This window comes from Pongo abelii, chromosome 12 (assembly GCF_028885655.2).
Source record: "Pongo abelii isolate AG06213 chromosome 12, NHGRI_mPonAbe1-v2.0_pri, whole genome shotgun sequence".
Lineage (NCBI taxonomy): Eukaryota > Metazoa > Chordata > Mammalia > Primates > Hominidae > Pongo > Pongo abelii.
The window spans coordinates 93,252,451-93,275,094 of NC_071997.2; the positions used below are offsets into that span (position 1 = coordinate 93,252,451).

The following is a 22,644-nucleotide window of genomic DNA, read 5'->3' on the forward strand; positions in this document are numbered from 1 at the left end:
GCAGCTGGAGATCTGAGAACGGGCAGACTGCCTCCTCAAGTGGGTCCCTGACCCCTGACCCCCGAGCAGCCTAACTGGGAGGCACCCCCCAGCAGGGGCAGACTGACACCTCACACGACCGGCCAGGTACTCCAACAGACCTGCAGCTGAGGGTCCTGTCTGTTAGAAGAAAAACTAACAGAAAGGACATCCACACCAAAAACCCATCTGTACATCACCATCATCAAAGACCAAAAGTAGATAAAACCACAAAGATGGGGAAAAAACAGAGCAGAAAAACTGGAAACTCTAAAAAGCAGAGTACCTCTCCTCCTCCAAAGGAACGCAGTTCCTCACCAGCAACGGAACAAAGCTGGACGGAGAATGACTTTGACGAGCTGAGAGAAGAAGGCTTCAGACGATCAAATTACTCCGAGCTACTGGAGGATATTCAAACGAAAGGCAAAGAAGTTGAAAACTTTGAAAAAAATTTAGAAGAATGTATAACTAGAATAACAAATACAGAGAAGTGCTTAAAGGAGCTGATGGAGCTGAAAGCCAAGGCTCGAGAACTACGTGAAGAATGCCGAAGCCTCAGGAGCCGATGTGATCAAATGGAAGAAAGGGTATCAGCCCTGGAAGATGAAATGAATGAAATGAAGCGAGAAGGGAAGTTTAGAGAAAAAAGAATAAACAGAAACGAGCAAAGCCTCCAAGAAATGTGGAACTATGTGAAAAGACCAAATCTCCGTCTGATTGGTGTACCTGAAAGTGACGGGGAGAATGGAAACAAGTTGGAAAACACTCTGCAGGATATTATCCAGGAGAACTTCCCCAATCTAGCAAGGCAGGCCAACATTCAGATTCAGGAAATACAGAGAACACCACAAAGATACTCCTTGAGAAGAGCAACTCCAAGACACATAATTGTCAGATTCACCAAAGTTGAAATGAAGGAAAAAATGTTAAGGGCAGCCGGGGAGAAAGGTCAGGTTACCATCAAAGGGAAGCCCATCAGACTAAGAGCGGATCTCTCAGCAGAAACCCTACAAGCCAGAAGAGAATGGGGACCAATATTCAACATTCTTAAAGAAAAGAATTTTCAACCCAGAATTTCATATCCAGCCAAACTAAGCTTCATAAGTGAAGGAGAAATAAAATCCTTTACAGACAAGCAAATGCTGAGAGATTTTGTCACCACCAGGCCTGCCCTAAAAGAGCTCCTGAAGGAAGCGCTAAACATGGAAAGGCACAACCGGTACCAGCCACTGCAAAATCATGCCAAAATGTAAAGACCATCGAGACTAGGAAGAGACTGCATCAACTAACGAGCAAAATAACCAGCTAACATCATAATGACAGGATCAAATTCACACATAACAATATTAACTTTAAATGTAAATGGACTAAATGCTCCAATTAAAAGACACAGACTGGCAAATTGGATAAAGAGTCAAGACCCATCAGTGTGCTATATTCAGGAAACCCATCTCACGTGCAGAGACACACATAGGCTCAAAATAAAAGGATGGAGGAAGATCTACCAAGCAAATGGAAAACAAAAAAGGCAGGGGTTGCAATCCTAGTCTCTGATAAAACAGACTTTAAACCAACAAAGATCAAAAGAGACAAAGAAGGCCATTACATAATGGTAAAGGGATTAATTCAACAAGAAGAGCTGACTATCCTAAATATATATGCACCCAATACAGGAGCACGTAGATTCCTAAAGCAAGTCCTGAGTGACCTACAAAGAGACTTAGACTCCCACACATTAATAATGGGAGACTTTAACACCCCACTGTCAACATTAGACAGATCAACGAGACAGAAAGTTAACAACGATACCCAGGAATTGAACTCAGCTGTGCACCAAGCAGACCTAATAGACATCTACAGAACTCTCCACCCCAAATCAACAGAATATACTTTTTTTTCAGCACCACACCACACCTATTCCAAAATTGACCACATAGTTGGAAGTAAAGCTCTCCTCAATAAATGTAAAAGAACAGAAATTATAACAAACTATCTCTCAGATCACAGTGCAATCAAACTAGAACTCAGGATTAAGAATCTCATTCAAAACCGCTCAACTACATGGAAACTGAACAACCTGCTCCTGAATGACTACTGGGTACATAACGAAATGAAGGCAGAAATAAAGATGTTCTTTGAAACCAACAAAGACACAACATACCAGAATCTCTGGGACACATTCAAAGCAGTGTGTAAAGGGAAATTTATAGCACTAAATGCCCATAAGAGAAAGCAGGAAAGATACAAAATTGACACCCTAACATCACAATTAAAAGAACTAGAAAAGCAAGAGCAAACACATTCAAAAGCTAGCAGAAGGCAAGAAATAACTAAAATCAGAGCAGAACTGAAGGAAATAGAGACACAAAAAACCCTTCAAAAAATTAATGAATCCAGGAGCTGGTTTTTTGAAAGGATCAACAAAATTGATAGACCGCTAGCAAGATTAATAAAGAAAACGAGAGAAGAATCAAATAGATGCAATAAAAAATGATAAAGGGGATATCACCACCGATCCCACAGAAATACAAACTACCATCAGAGAATACTACAAACACCTCTACGCAAATAAACTAGAAAATCTAGAAGAAATGGATAAATTCCTCAACACATACACCCTCTCAAGACTAAACCAGGAAGAAGTTGAATCTCTGAATACACCAATAACAGGAGCTGAAATTGTGGCAATAATCTATAGCTTACCAACCAAAAAAAGTCCAGGACCAGATGGGTTCACAGCCGAATTCTACCAGAGGTACAAGGAGGAACTGGTACCATTCCTTCTGAAACTATTCCAATCAATAGAAAAAGAGGGAATCCTCCCTAACTCATTTTATGAGGCCAGCATCATCCTGATACCAAAGCCGGGCAGAGACACAACCAAAAAAGAGAATTTTAGACCAATATCCTTGATGAACATTGATGCAAAAATCCTCAATAAAATGCTGGCAAACAGAATCCAGCAGCACATCAAAAAGCTTATCCACCATGATCAAGTGGTCTTCATCCCTGGGATGCAAGGCTGGTTCAATATACGCAAATCAATAAATGTAATCCAGCATATAAACAGAACCAAAGACAAAAACCACATGATTATCTCAATAGATGCAGAAAAGGCCTTTGACAAAATTCAACAACCCTTCATGCTAAAAACTCTCAATAAATTAGGTATTGATGGGATGTATCTCAAAATAATAAGAGCTATCTATGACAAACCCACAGCCAATATCATACTGAATGGGCAAAAACTGGAAGCATTCCCTTTGAAAACTGGCACAAGACAGGGATGCCCTCTCTCACCACTTCTATTCAACATAGTGTTGGAAGTTCTGGCCAGGGCAATTAGACAGGAGAAGGAAATAAAGGGTATTCAATTAGGAAAAGAGGAACTCAAATTGTCCCTGTTTGCAGACGACATGATTGTATATCTAGAAAACCCCATCGTCTCAGCCCAAAATCTCCTTAAGCTGATAAGCAACTTCAGCAAAGTCTCAGGATACAAAATCAATGTGCAAAAATCACAAGCATTCTTATACACCAGTAACAGACAGAGAGCCAAATCATGAGTGAACTCCCATTCACAATTGCTTCAAAGGGAATAAAATACCTAGGAATCCAACTTACAAGGGACGTGAAGGACCTCTTCAAGGAGAGCTACAAACCACTGCTCAAGGAAATAAAAGAGGATACAAAGAAATGGAAGAACATTCCATGCTCATGGGTAGGAAGAATCAATATCGTGAAAATGGCCATACTTCCCAAGGTAATTTACAGATTCAATGCCATCCCCATCAAGCTACCAATGACTTTCTTCACAGAATTGGAAAAAACTACTTTAAAGTTCATATGGAACCAAAAAAGAGCCCGCATCGCCAAGTCAATCCTAAGCCAAAAGAACAAAGCTGGAGGCATCACGCTACCTGACTTCAAACTATACTACGAGGCTACAGTAACCAAAACAGCATGGTACTGGTACCAAAACAGAGATATAGATCAATGGAACAGAACAGAGCCATCAGAAATAATGCCACATATCTACAACTATCTGATCTTTGAGAAACCTGAGAAAAACAAGCAATGGGGAAAGGATTCCCTATTTAATAAATGGTGCTGGGAAAACTGGCTAGCCATATGGAGAAAGCTGAAACTGGATCCCTTCCTTACACCTTATACAAAAATTAATTCAAGATGGATTAAAGACTTAAACGTTAGACCTAAAACCATAGAAACCCTACAAGAAAACCTAGGCATTACCATTCAGGACATAGGCATGGGCAAGGACTTCATGTCTAAAACACCAAAAGCAATGGCAACAAAAGCCAAAATTGACAAATGGGATCTAATTAAACTAAAGAGCTTCTGCACAGCAAAAGAAACTACCATCAGAGTGAACAGGCAACCTACAAAATGGGAGAAAATTTTTGCAAACTACTCATCTGACAAAGGGCTAATATCCAGAATCTACAATGAACTCCAACAAATTTACAAGAAAAAAACAAACAAACCCATCAAAAAGTGGGCGAAGGACATGAACAGACAGTTCTCAAAAGAAGATATTTATGCAGCCAAAAAACACATGAAAAAATGCTCACCATCACTGGCCATCAGAGAAATGCAAATCAAAACCACGATGAGATACCATCTCACACCAGTTAGAATGGCAATCATTAAAAAGTCAGGAAACAACAGGTGCTGGAGAGGATGTGGAGAAATAGGAACACTTTTACACTGTTGGTGGGACTGTAAACTAGTTCAACCCTTGTGGAAGTCAGTGTGGCGATTCCTCAGGGATCTAGAACTAGAAATTTCATTCGACCCAGCCATCCCATTACTGGGTATATACCCAAAGGACTTTAAATCATGCTGCTATAAAGCCACATGCACACGTATGTTTATTGTGGCATTATTCACAATAGCAAAGACTTGGAACCAACCCAAATGTCCAACAATGATAGACTGGATTAAGAAAATGTGGCACATATACACCATGGAATACTATGCAGCCATAAAAAATGATGAGTTCATGTCCTTTGTAGGGACATGGATGAAATTGGAAATCATCATTCTCAGTAAACTGTCACAAGGACAAAAAACCAAACACCGCATATTCTCACTCATAGGTGGGAATTGAACAATGAGAACACATGGACACAGGAAGGGGAACATCACACTTCGGGGACTGTTGCGGGGTGGGGGGAGGGGGGAGGGATAACGTTGGGAGATATACCTAATGCTAGATGACGAGTTGGTGGGTGCAGCGCACCAGCATGGCACATGTATACATATGTAACTTACCTGCACATTGCACACGTGTACCATAAAACCTAAAGTATAATAATAATAATAAATAAAAATTAAAAAAAAAAATTCCTGAACAATATAAAGTTAACTCAGCAAGACGGAACTTCCCAAGCTCTTGTCTCAGGAGAGAATGTGTATTATAGAAAGATTGTGGGAGTGGAGTGGGAAGTTATTTAGGTAATAAGATTTTCAGGCTCAGCGCAGTGGCTCACGCCTGTAATCCCAGCACTTTGGGTGGCCAAGGCAGGCAGATCACAAGGTCAGGAGATGGAGACCATCCTGGCTAACAGGGAGAAACCCCATCTCTGCTAAAAATACAAAAAAAAAAAAAAAAAAAAAAAACGAGTGAACACAGGCACTATTAATAATTCTACTGGTACAATAGGCATAACCAGGAGTACTCTGGGTAAACCAGGGATGTATGTCACTCTGTTAGTTTTCCTATGAATTGGTTGCCCTTGTAGTGGACACATACCTAGTGACATGATTTGGCTGTTTCCCCACCCAAATTTCATCTTGAATTGTAGTTCTCATAATCCCCACATGTTGTGGAGGAACCTGGTGGGAGGTAATTGAATCATGGTGGTGATTACCGTCTTGCTCTTCTCATGATAGTGAGTTCTGATGAGATCTGATGGTTTTATAAGGTGCTTTCCCCCCTTTTGCTTGGCACTTTTCCTTCCTTTTGCCACGTGAAGGACATGTTTGCTTCCTCTTTTGCCATGCTTGTAAGTTTCCTGAGGCTTCCCAACCCTGCGGAATTGTGAGTCAATTAAACCTTTTTCCTTTATAAATTACCCAGTCTCAGGCAATTCCTTAAAGCAGCATGAGAATGAACTAATACACCTAGTCTAATCAACTATGGGAAAGCGAACACGAAACCATCCCTTCAACAGTGAGTATGGGTTATCCATTTTCTTCTGAAAGGGAGTAGTTGTGTGGGAGGTACTCTGAGGTTTGGCTGGCTTGGTACGCTCAAAATAGTCTGTGTTTTCTGTCCCCAAGCCTTTGCTCATGCTTTTCGTTCTGTGCCCTTTCCCCCATCCCTTTTGTATGTTTTTCGTAATTCAGCCATCTTTTCAAACCTCTGCATAAATGGTATCACCTTCATGCAGTCATTCCTGTAATACCTTTTCATGCTTATAAGTTGGTAGTTACATTTTCTAAAAGTCAGTAACATAGTGCTTTAAACTGGATCCCCAAACCTGGCTGTGTATCAGCAGTACCTCAGTAGCTTAAAATACAGAATCCTGGGTCCCATTCTTAATTGCTTGACCTAGAATTCAAAATTTGTAGCAGTATTTTGTTATTGTATTGTTTTGTATTTAGACTCTTTATATGATTTTTATATAACCAGGTAGCTGGTTCAGTATTTGGAATCTGTTGATTTAGAATGAAATTATTTGATATAAACATTGACTTTTAGAATTAGAGGGAACCTTAGAAATAGCCTATCTTCACCTTCATGTTATTAAATTGTGGGCAGAGGGGTCAGGAAGAAGACACAAGGGAAATTACTTGCTCAGATCCCATTGCTGGTTACTGGCAGAGCCAGGACTAAACGTTGTTAACTCTCATTCAGAACTTTTATTCATATTCACATTGGACATTCCCTTCTACATAGTAAGGTTTGAGTACTCCAAGGGGCTCAATACATAGTAGATGATGGTCAGATGTTTTACTGATAATGACTGTTTCTAACCCACTTTATATTGTACCTAGCATATTTTTTAGCTCTTAGTGATTGCTGCTTGAATGTGTTGTTAACCCTCAGTTCACTCTCAAGGAATGCCTTTCTGATAGTTGGAGATAATTCCGCAATCTGTGTGAAATCGTCTCAGAAAAATTCTTTCCAAAACTAGTTTCCAATCTGAATGGCCTCTAAAAGGCTCACTGAATCAAACTAAATTCTGGTACAGCTTTGAAAGTTGGTACTTTCCAAGAGCCCCTCTAAGCCGAGATCGGTCTAGACCTGCAGGATTTTCCTCACCAGTCCACTTCCATTTTAGAAAGGTTACCCAGAACCTATGGGAGTATGTGGTGGGGGACGTGTATACTGAAATAAGGTGTGAGACCAGGGTCAGGAAAAGGCTTGTGGGAAGTGGTGGTAGCCTAAGCTGAGCTTCGAAGGATGTCTGTTAGGCCAGGGGAGGGAGCTGGCACAAAGTGTGGATAGCTCTGGGGAATAGCAAGTTGTTTAGTTTGGCCAGAGGATAAAGTACAGGTTAGGGAGTGACTAGAAATATAGATGGGGGCCAGATTAAAATGTAGTATTTCACAATTTCATATTCACAGGCAAAAGAATGAAACTGAAGCCCTATCTGACACAGTATAAAAATTCACTCAAAGTAGATTATAGACGTAAATTTAAGAAAACTATAAAACTTAGAACTCTTAGAAAAAAAAAATCATAGGAAAAAAGTATTTGTGACTTTGGATTAGGCAAATGGTTTCTTAGCTGCAACACTAAAAACACAAGAAACAAAAATTAGTTAAGTTGGACATCATCAAAATGAAAAAGTTTTGTGTTTCAAAGGATACCCATAAGAAAATGAAAGCATGCAGAATGGGAGAAAATACTTGCAAATCATGTGACTGATAAGGGATTTATATCCAGAATGTATGTGAAGAACTCTTACAAGTTAGCAATTTAAAAAGAATTTAAAATGGACAAAGAATTGAATAGACAGTTCTCCAAAGAAGATATTCAAATGGAAAATTGAAAACAGGTCCACACAAAAATGTGTACACTGATGTTTATAGCACCATTATTCATAACAGCTAAAAAGTAGAAACAACCCAAATATGGTATTTCCATACAATGGAATACTATTTGGCAGTAACACATAAATGAGTTTGAGACATGGATGAGTCTGAAAGCATTACACCAAGTGCAAGAAACCAGAGTCACAAAGGACCATGTATTATTTGATCCCATTTACATGAAATATTTATAATAGTCAAATCCATAGAGATGGAAAGTAGATTAGTGGTTGCCAGGGATTGAGAGGCAGAGGAATATGGAGTGACTGTGAATGGGTCTGGGGTTTCTTTTTGAGGTGATGAAAGTGTTCTAAAATTAGTTAGTATAGTTACATAACTCTGAATATACTAAACACCACTGAATCATACACCATGAAAGGGTGTACTTCATGGTATGTGGATTCTATCCCAATAAAGCTGTTATAACAAGTGCTGTATTTAGTGAAAGCTTTAAATACTCTGACAGGGAATTTGGATTTTTGTCTTTAAAGCAATGATGTGTACCCTTGCAGAGTTATAAGTCGAGAACAGCATGATGAGAACATCACTGTGGGAGCATTTGAAGAATGGTGGTCAGATCAGTGTTGCAGCAGACTAGATCTAGCTGCTTAGAATATTTTATCCTGTTTTCTGCCCTTAACAAGTATGAACATTTTATGTTACTAATTCTGAATTCAAAATTTTTAACTTTATACATGCTAATATTTTATAATTTCTATCTTGCTCTCCTTTTTAAAAAATAAACTGCTCAAGGTGATTGAAAAAAAGAATAGCAGTTGCAGAATGTTAGAGATAATATTGACTTTTAAATTTACCTTTGTGTGTAACCTTGACTACTGTCAATTTAGAGATAGCAAAATATGACTTATTTTAGGCAAAAGACCAAGATTCTTGGTGAATCATAAAGCTTTAAAGACCCTTTATTAATAAACATGGATTTTAATAAGGAAAGGCTTAGAAGTGAAGTTTCTTAAGGCCTTTTGATTGTCTATTTCCCCTTCTTTTTGTGAAATATCTTAATACTGCCGAATAAATTACATATTGGAAGATATTTCTAACATCATAGAAAGCAAAAGAACAGTAATCATTTTAGCTCTATGTTTTTTTAATTAACCCTAAAAAAATGTAGTTTAAAAACTGTTAGCCTTTAGGAAATTCTAGACTGATTTACCACTTGAAATAATTGTATTCATAAGTCAACCCTATAGGAAATATTGACCTTGGTAAACCACTCATCAGTAGTTAGTGTCATAATTTTTCTGTTAAATATATGCTGGTGTTAGTAAATCTATTTTTAGAAGAGTACATTGTGTACAGCAACCATTTTGGACAAACACTGTGTAACTTGTAAATAGAGAGTGTGCCCTCCTGTGGTCATTGGTAACAAAAATCTCAGCTATAATCATCCTAGCTTTCTGAGTTCACATTTGTCTGCTCTTCCATAGTAGAATCACCCATACTCTGAATTTCTTCTCAGTAAGTAAAAAACCATAGCACGATTTTTAAATGGTGGCAGTTGTCTTATTTGGAGGAGATGCTAAAGGAGAAGCCTACCAGAGAAAAGATATCAAAGTGTGAGGAGAGGCAAGTAGTTGTGATAGTGCTTGAAAAGCTTTATGACTATTATACCTGAATATTTTTCAGATACACTCTGCCTCCTTTACAGAATGCTCCCAGAATGATATTCTGATTTTATTTCTATTTCATCATTTATATATGTTTTTTTCCTAGAGAAAGGAACTAGTATCCAGCACGGTCTATTTGAAATATCTATCCCATTTTATGGAAATTAAGTTTAATTTGAAATAAGTCTTCAAATCTCTTTTGTACTGCCTTGAGTGTTTATTAGTTATGGGGATTTTGTTTGAAGGAACAATTTTTAAATGAATTTTCCCTGCAAATTTTATTAATTTATATGAGATCTCTTAATATCTTTGTTCTTCTTAGAGTTAAGTGGTTAAATTTTATATTTTCAGCAATGGCTGTGTCTCATATCTTAGATCTTAGATCCTTGGCTGGTATTTTTAGTGCCCTAGTATTCTTAGAAGAATTCCACTGTTAATGGTGTTACCATCTCTTGCCAAGTGATTCACTGATTTTCACCAATCCATTAATAGAGTGTTGCAACTAGGAATAAATCTGGTCACATGAATGGATCTTTCTGTGATCAGGGAATGGCATGTATTGTTCTTCACTGGTGGTATGAAAATTAATTTATTTGTAGTTAACAGTTTAAAATATCAAATTGAAAGTTCTGATCCAATTATAAAACATTTTAAATTGACAAAGACTGCCATTTTAATATAGTTTCTGCTTATTTATATGTGTATTATATATAATATATATTGTGTTACATGTACACATAAATACACATAATTATGTGCACTTATATACATAATTATACAGTTGTAAATGCCAGGAATCTATAATTTGATTTTTTAAAGTGATTTTTAATATGTGGCTTACAAAAATAGGTTTTGCATTGAACTACATGTATTTGACTGTACCATCAGGTGTGTTTAAAAGGATGCAGGGGGCCTGTTTTCATAATTATATACACAATTGTGTTAGCCTTTCATATCCTAAAGCTTTTAAATGAAAAAATGTAAGGCTAGTTAATTAGTTCAACTAGCCTTTGAATGAAGAGCAATACAGTGTAATACTTACAGGCTCAGACTGTGGAGTTAGACTTTCTAGGTTTGAATCCCAGCACTGTCGACTCACTGGCTATATGACCTTGTTAAGTTGAGTTCTATGTCCTTTAGTTTCCTCACTTGCAAAATGAGAATAATATCAATACCTATTTTATAAGGTTGTTGTGAGGATTAAATGAATTAATATTAAAACATTTAGAATAGTACCTGGCACATCCATACTAACATCTAAGTGTATATTAGCTATTAGTTTTGCCAATATTAAATTTATACATAAATGTTGAAATTTATTGTGAAGTATAAACTGTTTTGTAAATATAAATTACATTTGCATTTCTTTTAAAATATTTTTATATAACTGAAAACAAACAGTAAGCTAAAGTGAAATTTTATACACTTTTTATGAAAGCTTTCTTCACAATAATCCTTTTTTCCTTTTTCTTTTAGGCACGGAATGTTAACACTGGTGAATTAGCAGCAATTAAAGTAATAAAATTGGAACCAGGTAAATTGTTTGAAATTCATTTTTTCTTACTGCTAGAAAGCCATGGGATCTGTTAAGGCTTATTTTAATGATGTTTGGTCAACATTCTCTTGTTTTTGCCAACATCTTCTGGGATAAATAGAGCTGCTTGTATGCCCTTTCTTCCACTTCTTCAAGTTCTGCATACAACACACCTTGCTCAGTTCTTCCCTGAAAAGTAACTGATAATTGGGGGAGGAAGGGGAACTCCTGAAAAGACTTTGTTCTTTCTGAACTCAGTTGAGCTAACTTGTGACAAGCTGATAGTGGTTTTATTTCCAGGCTAACGTCTTGTGTCAGTGTGATGTAGTGGAAAAAACAGAACTGAAATTTAGGTAGTTGTAGTTCAGTTTGTCTCCCACTCCCTTGCTCTGTGAACTTGGGCAAATAGCTTCATGTCTCTGAGTCTCAGTTTTTCTCAGGAGATCTAGCTTCCACATTCTGTATTTCATTGATATCCCAGCAGTTGTTTACCAAATTGAGCAGCTTATTGTAAAGCCCCTTAAGGCTACTCCGCATTTTTTGTCTGCTTCAACTATGTTCTTTGAATTCCTCCTACTTCCCTCAAAACCCACATTTTTCTTAGCTAATTACTCACTCTTTGTTTATTCTCTCTTAGAAACCCCTTCCCACTCTTTCTCCTTCCAACCATAAGCAAGTCTGTAATTGTGCTAGTGTCTAGACTGAGTTCCACAGCAGTTAGTGCCTTTCTGATGACTTCTTTCTTTACAAGCTGATAATAAGAGTTTATTGGTGAAACAAGTTTTAGCTCCAGTATGAACAGAAATCCATTCAGAGACTTTGCAAGAGTGGAAAAACTTTTTCTGTTTTAAAAAAAAAAGGCCAAGTAGCCAATACTTTAGGCTTTGTAGGTCATGTATGGTCTCTATATTCAGTTCTCCCTCTTTCCCTATAGTTTGCTCACCCCTTATTTAGAACATCAATAAACTTTTTAGAAGTGATATTAAAATGAAAATCTAAGGATGTACTGACTGACTGTGATCAAACCACACAGAAATAAAATGAATTTTAAAAATTTTCCAGTTATACATATTTAGAGATTTTATGTAGTCATTATATTCTAAACATCACAAGACAAGATGTTTATCTTTTTTCCGAATCTCCTACTCTTCAATTCATAAGAAATTTAAAAAGGATATTTGAAGTTGTTGAAATATTAGCTACAAAAAGAAATTTGGCATTTAAAGCAGGGCCTTCATTTTTAATCATTCAGAAGTGACTGTGTTACTTAATGAAATGGTTCTAATGAGAAGTATTTTGTGTATACATTATTCCCTCAAATCACTTAAGTACCTTCTCTTTCAGGAAGCCTTCCCTGACCCCGGGTCTAATTAAGATGACTCCTGAGTGAATAGCTCTGCTGTAGCACTGACCATAGCTATATTGTCATTCTAGACTTGCCTTTCTTTGTTTCTAAGTTTTAATCAAATTTGTGCCCCCAGCACTGAGCTTAGGGCCTGGCACATAGTACTCATTCTGTACATCTTAAAATTTCCTTAAAAAATTAAAAACTTGAAAAAGCTTATTGTTCAAGTCAATTATTTTCTGTTCATGAAATGTTCAAGTTGTTGCACTGTCAGTCTTGAACACTGCCATGTATATATTGATCAATGTATTAAAAGTAGAATATACAAGTATACAAAAGGAAAAAAATAAAAATCATTCATATTCTGCCACCCAGAGAAAACAAAGGTTATCACCATAAATGTTTCATCTATTACAGCTACCCATTTCCCCCCACCACCAGTTATTTTGATCCCTCAATCATAAAATTTCAGCCCATAGTATTTCTGTATATATGCCTAAAGTATAAATACTCAAAGTATAATCACAAACAGGAACCCTCATACACAGCTGGTGGAAATGTAAAATGGTGCAATCCCTTTGGAAAAGTTTGTCACTTCCTTAAAGTGTGAAACATAAATTTGCCATAATGACCCAGCAATTCTACTCTTGCATATCTGCCGACACAATGATTGTCATGCACAAATGTTTATAGTAGCATTATTCACAATATGTCTCAAAATTGGAAGCAGTCTAACTGCCCATCAACTGGTGAATGAATATGTTGTGTTCATACAATTGAATACTATTCAACCATAAAAACAAGTTGCTGATAGCATGCTGTAACGTAGATGACCAAAAAGTGCTAAGTGAAAGGAGCTAGACACACAAAACTGCATACTGTATTATTCCATGTGAAAGGTTCAGAAAAGGCAAATCTGTGGTGTCAGAAAGTTAATCTGGTGAGCTGGGGACGGGGTGGACTAACAATTATTGGACGCGAAGGGTCTTATGGGAATAATCTAGTGATGGTTGTACAACTTGGTAAATTTACTAAAAGCACCATTGAATTATACACTTGAAATTGCTGAACTATCCAATTTAAACATATGCCTTAATAAAATTATTAAAGATACGTAACTAAAACCATTAACAACATTACAGTTCTTTATTAATAAGACCTACGCTTAGCAAATAGTTGCTACGTTATATCTATAGGTTCTCACTTAATTTCTTCTTATCTTTTTTCCTTGTAATTTTCTGTGGAAGTAACTCGATCATTTATCCTGTAAAGTTCCCCTCAGTCCAGATTTTGCTGATTGCCTTGCTGTAGCATCATGTAATATATTCTTTGGTGAATTGATAGATATCTCTAGAGAACTGAGTAGACTCCGGTTTTATTTGGGGTATGGAGGAGGGAACTACTTCACGAGTGGTGTTACGCTCACATTTTTCTAAGGTAGAGGGGTGTGTGTGTGTTTAAGAGACAGTCTCACTGTAGCCCAGGCTGGAGTGCAGTGGTATGATCGTGGCTCACTGCAGTCTTGATCTCCTGGGCTCATGCTATCCTTCTACCTCAGCCTCCCAAGTAGCTAGGACTGCAGGCGTGTGCCATGACACCCAGCTAATTTTTATTTTTTGTAGAGACAGGGTCTCACTATATTGCCCAGGTTGCTCTTGAATACCTGGTCTCGAGCGACCTCTCACCTCGGCCTTCCAAACTGCTAGGATTACAAGCATGAGCCACTGTGTCTGGCCTAAATTAGAGTTTTGATGGCTAGTCTTCCATTTTTTGGAAACAAAAATTAAGTCTGAAATAGTCTAGTGCAACATGTTGGATTTTAAGAATTTCTATCTAGAGTTTGTTCCTTTTTCCTTTTTTTACAGCTGATAAGCAGTTTGAACCTGAAGCAAAATAAAAACTTACTCAGACATTTTGACCAAATTGTTTAAATGTGAAGTTACTCCAAGGTGTCTGACTGTTGCTTCTCATCTTAATTATGCAGCTTTAAATTTTAAAAATTTAAAAAATTTTTTTAATTTTTTTTTTTTTTATTTGTGATGAAGTCTTGCTCTGTTGCCCAGACTGGAGTGCAGTGGCACGATCTCAGCTTACTGCAACCTCTGCCTCCCAGGTTCAAGCAATTCTCCTGCCTCAGTTGCCCGAGTAGCTGGGATTACAGGGGTGCACCACCACGCCCGGCTAATTTTTGTATTTTTAGTAGAGACGGGGTTTCGCTGTGTTGGCCAGGCTGGTCTTGAATTCCTGACCTCAGGTGATCCACCCACCTCCGCCTCCCAAAGTGCTGGGATTACAAGCGTGAGCCATCGTACCTGGCCTCATTTATTTTTAATTTTAATTTTAATTTTTTATTGTTTCGAGATAGAGTCTCGCTCTCTCACCCAGGCAGTGGTGTGATCTTGGCTTACTGCAACCTCCACCTTTGGGTTCAAGCAATCTTCATGAATAGCTGGAATTACAGGCATGCACCACCATGCCTGGCTAATTTTTGTATTTTTAGTAGAGACAAGGTTTCATCATGTTGGCCAGGATGGCCTCGAACTCCTGGCATCAAGTGATCCACCTGCCTGGGCCTCCCGAAGTGTGGGGATTACAGATGTGAGCCATTTTTAATTTTTGTGGCTACATAGTAGGCATATATATTTCTGGGTTACATGAGCTGTTTTGATACAGACATGCAATGCATAATAATCACACCAGGGTAAATGGATATCCATCATCTCAAGTATTTATCCTTTGTGTTTCAAACAGACCAGTTATACTCTTCTAGTTATTTTAAAATGTATGATTGGATTTTTTTTTTTTTTTTTTTTTTTTTTTACTAAAGTCACCCTGTTGTGCTTGCAAATACTAGGGCTTATTCATTCTTTCTAATTTTTTGTACCAATTAACCATCTCCAAATCCCCCCACCAAGCCCTGGAAGCTTCCCAGCCTATGGTAACCATCCTTCTACTCTCTATCTCCTTAAGTTCAATTGTTTTGAGTTTTAGCTCCCACAGATAAATGAGAACATGTGATGTTTGTCTTTCCGTGCCTGGCTTATTTCACTTAACATAATGACTTCCAGTTCCACCCATGTTGTTGCAAATGACAGGATCTCATTCCTTTTAATGGCTGAATAGTACTCCATTGTATATATGTACCACATTTCTTTATTCATTCATCTGTTGGTGGACACTTAGGTTGCTTCCAAATCTTGGTTATTGTGAATAGTGCTGCAGTAAACATGGAAGTGCAGATCTCTCTTTGATATACTCATTTCCTTTCTTTTGAGTATATATCTAGGAGTGGAATTGCATGATTGTATGGTAGTTCTATTTTTAGTTTTTCGAGGAACTTCCAAACTGTTCTCCATAGTAGTTGTGTTAATTTACATTCCTACTGACAGTGTAGGAGGGTTCCCTTTTCTCCACATTCTCACCAGCATTTATTGCCTATCTTTTTGATAAAAGGCATTTTGAATAAGGGGAGATAATATCTCATGGTATAGTTTTGATTTGCATTTCTCTGATGATCAGTGATGTTGAGCACCTTTTCATATACCTGTTTGCCATTTTTATGTGTTTGAAGAAATGTCTGTTCAGATCTTTTGCCCATTTTTAAATTGAATTATTAGGGTTTTTTTCCCCAGTGGAGTTGTTTGAGCTCCTTATATAATCTGGTTGTTAATCCCTTGTCAAATGAGTAGTTTGCAGATATTTTCTGCCATTCATGGGGTTGTCTCTTCTCTTTGTTGATTGTTTGTTTTGCTGTGCAGAAGCTTTTTAATTTGATGTGATCCCATTTGTCCATTTTTGCTTGCTTGCCACTGCCTATAGGATATTGCTCAAGAAATCTTTGCCCACACCAGTGTCATGGAGATTTTCCCCAATGTTTTCTTGTAGTAGCTCCATAGTTTGAGGTCTTCAATTTATGTCTTTAATCCATTTTAATTTGATTTTTGTATATGGTAAGAGGAAGGGGGTCTAGTTTCAGTCTTCTGCATATGGATATCCAGTTTTCTCAGCACCACTTATTGAAGAGACTGTCCTTTCCCCAGTGTATGTTCTTGGTATCTTTGTTGAAAATGCATTCACTGTACATGTCTGGATTTATTTCTGGGTTCTCTATTCTGTTCACTGATCTATGTGTCTGTTTTTCCAGCAGCATGCTGTTTTGGTTACCATAGCTCTGTAGTATAATTTGAAGTCAGGTAATGTGATTCCTACAGTTTCTTTTCTTTTTTTCTTAGGATAGCTTTGGCTATTTTGGGTCTTTTGTGGGTCCCTAAAAATTTTAGAATAGTTTTTTCTATTTTTGTGAAGAATGTCATTCATATTTTGATAGGAATTGCATTAAATCCTTAGATTCTTTTGGGTAGTATGCACATTTTAACAATATTGATTCTTGCAGTCCATGAACATGGAATATCTTTCCATTTTTTTTTTTTTTGTGACTTCTTCAATTTCTTACATCAGTGTTTTATGTTTTCATTGTAGAGATCTTTCATTTTTTTGGTTAATTCCTAGGTATTTTATTTTATTTGTAGCTATTGTAAATGGAATTTCTTTCTTGATTTCTTTTTCGGATTGTTCAGTTTTGGCATACAAAAATGATACTAATTTTTGTATATTTTGTGTCCTGCAGCTTTACTGAATTTATCAGTTTAATAGTTTTTTGGTACAGTCTTTAGATTTTTCCAAATATAAGATCATATTATCTGCAAACAAGGATAATTTGACTGCTTCCTTTCCAGTTTGGATGCTCGTTTATTTCTTGCTCTTGTCTGAATGCTCTACAAAAATTTAATATATAAATATATGTAATATATATTATATGTATAAAGGGATCAATTCAGCAAGAGGATGTATATAGATAGATGTGTGTGTATGTATACATATATGTACATATATATACAGAGGGAGAGAGAGGATATGTATATATAGTGACCTTCTTAGCTCTTCTTACAGTTTCTGTTTTGAAATCTATTTTTTCTCATATAGCTACTCCTGTTCTTTTCTTGTTTCCATTGGCATGGAATATCTTTTTCCATCCCTTTATTTTAGTCTGTGTATCTTCATAGGTGAAGTGTGTTTCTTGTAGGCAACAGATCATTGGGCCTTATTTTCTTATCCATTCAGCCACTCTATTTTTTGATTGCAGAATTTAGTTCATTTGCATCACATCAGTGCTCAAAAAGTTTTGGATTTTGGAGCATTGTGTATATCAGCTTTTTGAATTAGGGAAATTCAACCTGTATCAGCAAGAGTTAAACATTCCACTCTTTCCTGGAGAATCTAAGTCACTTTGACATAGAGAAGCACTCTTGATTTACACCCCAGATGGCATAGCTTCAGGTAAGAGACACAGTGTTCACATCCATCATAACTTTGTTGTTTATAAGGAAAAAGAACCGGAGGGCAGCCAAGATGGCCGAATAAGAACAGCTGTGGTCTACAGCTCCCAGCGTGAGTGACACAGAAGATGGGTGATTTCTGCATTTCCATCTGAGCTTTGAAGAGAGCAGTGGTTCTCTGGGCACGCAGCTGGAGATCTGAGAACGGGCAGACTGCCTCCTCAAGTGGGTCCCTGACCCCTGACCCCTGAGCAGCCTAACTGGGAGACACCCCCCAGTAGGGGCAGACTGACACCTCACACGCCCGGGTACTCGTCTGAGGCAAAACTTCCAGAGGAACGATCAGACAGCAGCATTCGTGGTTCACGAAAATCCGCTGATCTGCAGCCACCGCTGCTAATACCCAGGCAAACAGGGTCTGGAGTGGACCTCTAGCAAACTCCAACAGACCTGCAGCTGAGGGTCCTGTCTCTTAGAAGGAAAACTAACAAATAGAAAGGACATCCACACCAAACACCCATCTGTACATCACCATCATCAAAGACCAAAAGTAGATAAAACCACAAAGATGGGGAAAAAACAGAGCAGAAAAACTGGAAACTCTAAAAAGCAGAGTGCCTCTCCTCCTCCAAAGGAACGCAGTTCCTCACCAGCAACGGAACAAAGCTGGACGGAGAATGACTTTGACGAGCTGAGAGAACAAGGCTTCAGACGATCAAATTACTCCAAGCTACGGGAGGATATTCAAACCAAAGGCAAAGAAGTTGAAAACTTTGAAAAAATTTCAGACAAATGTATAACTAGAATAACCAATACAGAGAAGTGCTTAAAGGAGCTGATGGAGCTGAAAGCCAAGGCTCGAGAACTACGTGAAGAATGCCGAAGCCTCAGGAGCCGATGCGATCAACTGCAAGAAAGGGTATCAGTGATGGAAGATGAAGTGAATGAAATGAAGCGAGAAGGGAAGTTTAGAGAAAAAAGAATAAAAAGAAGCGAACAAAGCCTCCAAGAAATATGGGACTATGTGAAAAGACCAAATCTCCGTCTGATTGGTGTACCTGAAAGTGACCGGGAGAATGGAACCAAGTTGTAAAACACCCTGCAGGATATTATCCAGGAGAACTCCCCAATCTAGCAAGGCAGGCCAACATTCAGATTCAGGAAATACAGAGAACACCACAGAGATACTCCTCGAGAAGAGCAACTCCAAGACACATAATTGTCAGATTCACCAAAGTTGAAATAAGGAAAAAATGTTAAGGGCAGCCAGAGAGAAAGGTCAGGTTACCCACAAAGGGAAGCCCGTCAGACTAACAGCGGATCTCTCAGCAGAAACTCTGCAAGCCAGAAGAGAGTGGGGGCCAATATTCAACATTCTTAAAGAAAAGAATTTTCAACCCAGAATTTCATATCCAGCCAAACTAAGCTTCATAAGTGAAGGAGAAATAAAATCCTTTACAGACAAGCAAATGCTGAGAGATTTTGTCACCACCAGGCCTGCCCTAAAAGAGCTCCTGAAGGAAGCACTAAACATGGAAAGCAACAACCGGTACCAGCCACTGCAAAATCATGCCAAATTGTAAAGACCATCGAGGCTAGGAAGAAACTGCATCAACTAACGAGCAAAATAACCAGCTAACATCATAATGACAGGATCAAATTCACACATAACAATATTAACTATAAATGTAAATGGACTAAATGCTCCAATTAAAAGACACAGACTGGCAAATTGGATAAAGAGTCAAGACCCATCAGTGTGCTGTATTCAGGAAACCCATCTCATGTGCAGAGACACACATAGGCTCAAAATAAAAGGATGGAGGAAGATCTACCAAGCAAATGGAAAACAAAAAAAGGCAGGGGTTGCAATCCTAGTCTCTGATAAAACAGACTTTAAACCAGCGAAGATCAAAAGAGACAAAGAAGGTCATTACATAATGGTAAAGGGATCAATTCAACAAGAAGAGCTAACTATCCTAAATATATATGCACCCAATACAGGAGCACCCAGATTCCTAAAGCAAGTCCTGAGTGACCTACAAAGAGACTTAGACTCCCACACAATAATAATGGGAGACTGTAACACCCCACTGTCAACATTAGACAGATCAACGAGACAGAAAGTTAACAAGGATACCCAGGAATTGAACTCAGCTGTGCACCAAGCAGATCTAATAGACATCTACAGAACTCTCCACCCCAAATCAACAGAATATACATTTTTTTCAGCACCACACCACACCTATTCCAAAATTGACCACATAGTTGGAAGTAAAGCTCTCCTCAGCAAATGTAAAAGAACAGAAATTATAACAAACTATCTCTCAGACCACAGTGCAATCAAACTAGAACTCAGGATTAAGAAACTCACTCAAAACCACTCAACTACATGGAAACTGAACAACCTGCTCCTGAATGACTACTGGGTACATAACGAAATGAAGGCAGAAATAAAGATGTTCTTTGAAACCAATGAGAACAAAGACACAACATACCAGAATCTCTGGGACACATTCAAAGCAGTGTGTAGAGGGAAATTTATAGCACTAAGTGCCCACAAGAGAAAGCAGGAAAGATCCAAAATTGACACCCTAACATCACAATTGAAAGAACTAGAAAAGCAAGAGCAAACACATTCAAAAGCTAGCAGAAGGCAAGAAATAACTAAAATCAGAGCAGAACTGAAGGAAATAGAGACACAAAAAACCCTTCAAAAAATTAATGAATCCAGGAGCTGGTTTTTTGAAAGGATCAACAAAATTGATAGACTGCTAGCAAGACTAATAAAGAAGAAAAGAGAGAAGAATCAAATAGACGCAATAAAAAATGATAAAGGGGATATCACCACCGATCCCACAGAAATACAAACTACCATCAGAGAATACTACAAACACCTCTACGCAAATAAACTAGAAAATCTAGAAGAAATGGATAAATTCCTCGACATATACACCCTCCCAAGACTAAACCAGGAAGAAGTTGAATCTCTGAATAGACCAATAACAGGATCTGAAATTGTGGCAATAATCTATAGCTTACCAACCAAAAAGAGTCCAGGACCAGATGGATTCACAGCCAAATTCTACCAGAGGTACAAGGAGGAACTGGTACCATTCCTTCTGAAACTATTCCAATCAATAGAAAAAGAGGGAATCCTCCCTAACTCATTTTATGAGGCCAGCATCATCCTGATACCAAAGCCGGGCAGGGACACAACCAAAAAAGAGAATTTTAGACCAATATCCTTGATGAACATTGATGCAAAAATCCTCAATAAAATGCTGGCAAACAGAATCCAGCAGCACATCAAAAAGCTTATCCACCATGATCAAGTGGTCTTCATCCCTGGGATGCAAGGCTGGTTCAATATATGCAAATCGATAAATGTAATCCAGCATATAAACAGAACCAAAGACAAAAACCACATGATTATCTCAACAGATGCAGAAAAGGCCTTTGACAAAATTCAACAATGCTTCATGCTAAAAACTCTCAATAAATTAGGTATTGATGGGACATATCTCAAAATAATAAGAGCTATCTATGACAAACCCACAGCCAATATCATACTGAATGGGCAAAAACTGGAAGCATTCCCTTTGAAAACTGGCACAAGACAGGGATGCCCTCTCTCACCACTCCTATTCAACATAGTGTTGGAAGTTCTGGCCAGGGCAATTAGGCAGGAGAAGGAAATAAAGGGTATTCAATTAGGAAAAGAGGAAGTCAAATTGTCCCTGTTTGCAGATGACATGATTTTATATCTAGAAAACCCCATCATCTCAGCCCAAAATCTCCTTAAGCTGATAAGCAACTTCAGCAAAGTCTCAGGATACAAAATCAGTGTACAAAAATCACAAGCATTCTTATACACCAATAACAGACAAACAGAGAGCCAAATCATGAGTGAACTCCCATTCACAATTGCTTCAAAGGGAATAAAATACCTAGGAATCCAACTTACAAGGGACGTGAAGGACCTCTTCAAGGAGAACTACAAACCACTGCTCAAGGAAATAAAAGAGGATACAAAGAAATGGAAGAACATTCCATGCTCATGGGTAGGGAGAATCAATATCGTGAAAATGGCCATACTGCCCAAGGTAATTTACAGATTCAATGCCATCCCCATCAAGCTACCAATGACTTTCTTCACAGAATTGGAAAAAACTACTTTAAAGTTCATATGGAACCAAAAAAGAGCCCGCATCGCCAAGTCAATCCTAAGCCAAAAGAACAAAGCTGGAGGCATCACGCTACCTGACTTCAAACTCTACTACAAGGCTACAGTAACCAAAACAGCATGGTACTGGTACCAAAACAGAGATATAGATCAATGGAACAGAACAGAGCCCTCAGAAATAATGCCGCATATCTACAACTATCTGATCTTTGACAAACCTGAGAAAAACAAGCAATGGGGAAAGGATCCCCTATTTAATAAATGGTGCTGGGAAAACTGGCTAGCCATATGGAGAAAGCTGAAACTGGATCCCTTCCTTACACCTTATACAAAAATCAATTCAAGATGGATTAAAGACTTAAACGTTAGACCTAAAACCATAAAAACCCTACAAGAAAACCTAGGCATCACCATTCAGGACATAGGCATGGGCAAGGACTTCATGTCTAAAACACCAAAAGCAATGGCAACAAAAGCCAAAATTGACAAATGGGATCTAATTAAACTAAAGAGCTTCTGCACAGCAAAAGAAACTA

At 37.9% G+C, this 22,644-nt stretch overlaps 1 protein-coding gene across 4 annotated transcripts in view; it reads left to right on the plus strand.

The window, feature by feature from the left end:
• MAP4K3 (mitogen-activated protein kinase kinase kinase kinase 3) overlaps positions 1-22,644 on the plus strand; it is a 199,830-nt gene that overhangs the window by 53,727 nt on the left and 123,459 nt on the right. For 3 of the 4 annotated variants that reach the window (XR_010136150.1, XM_009237367.3, XM_009237368.3), the window contains exon 2: positions 11,184-11,241. Coding sequence is in view for 2 of the 4 variants with exons in the window: in XM_009237367.3 (XP_009235642.1) it covers positions 11,184-11,241 (58 nt within the window). In the remaining 2 variants the exon portion in view is untranslated. 4 annotated transcript variants of the gene reach the window in all.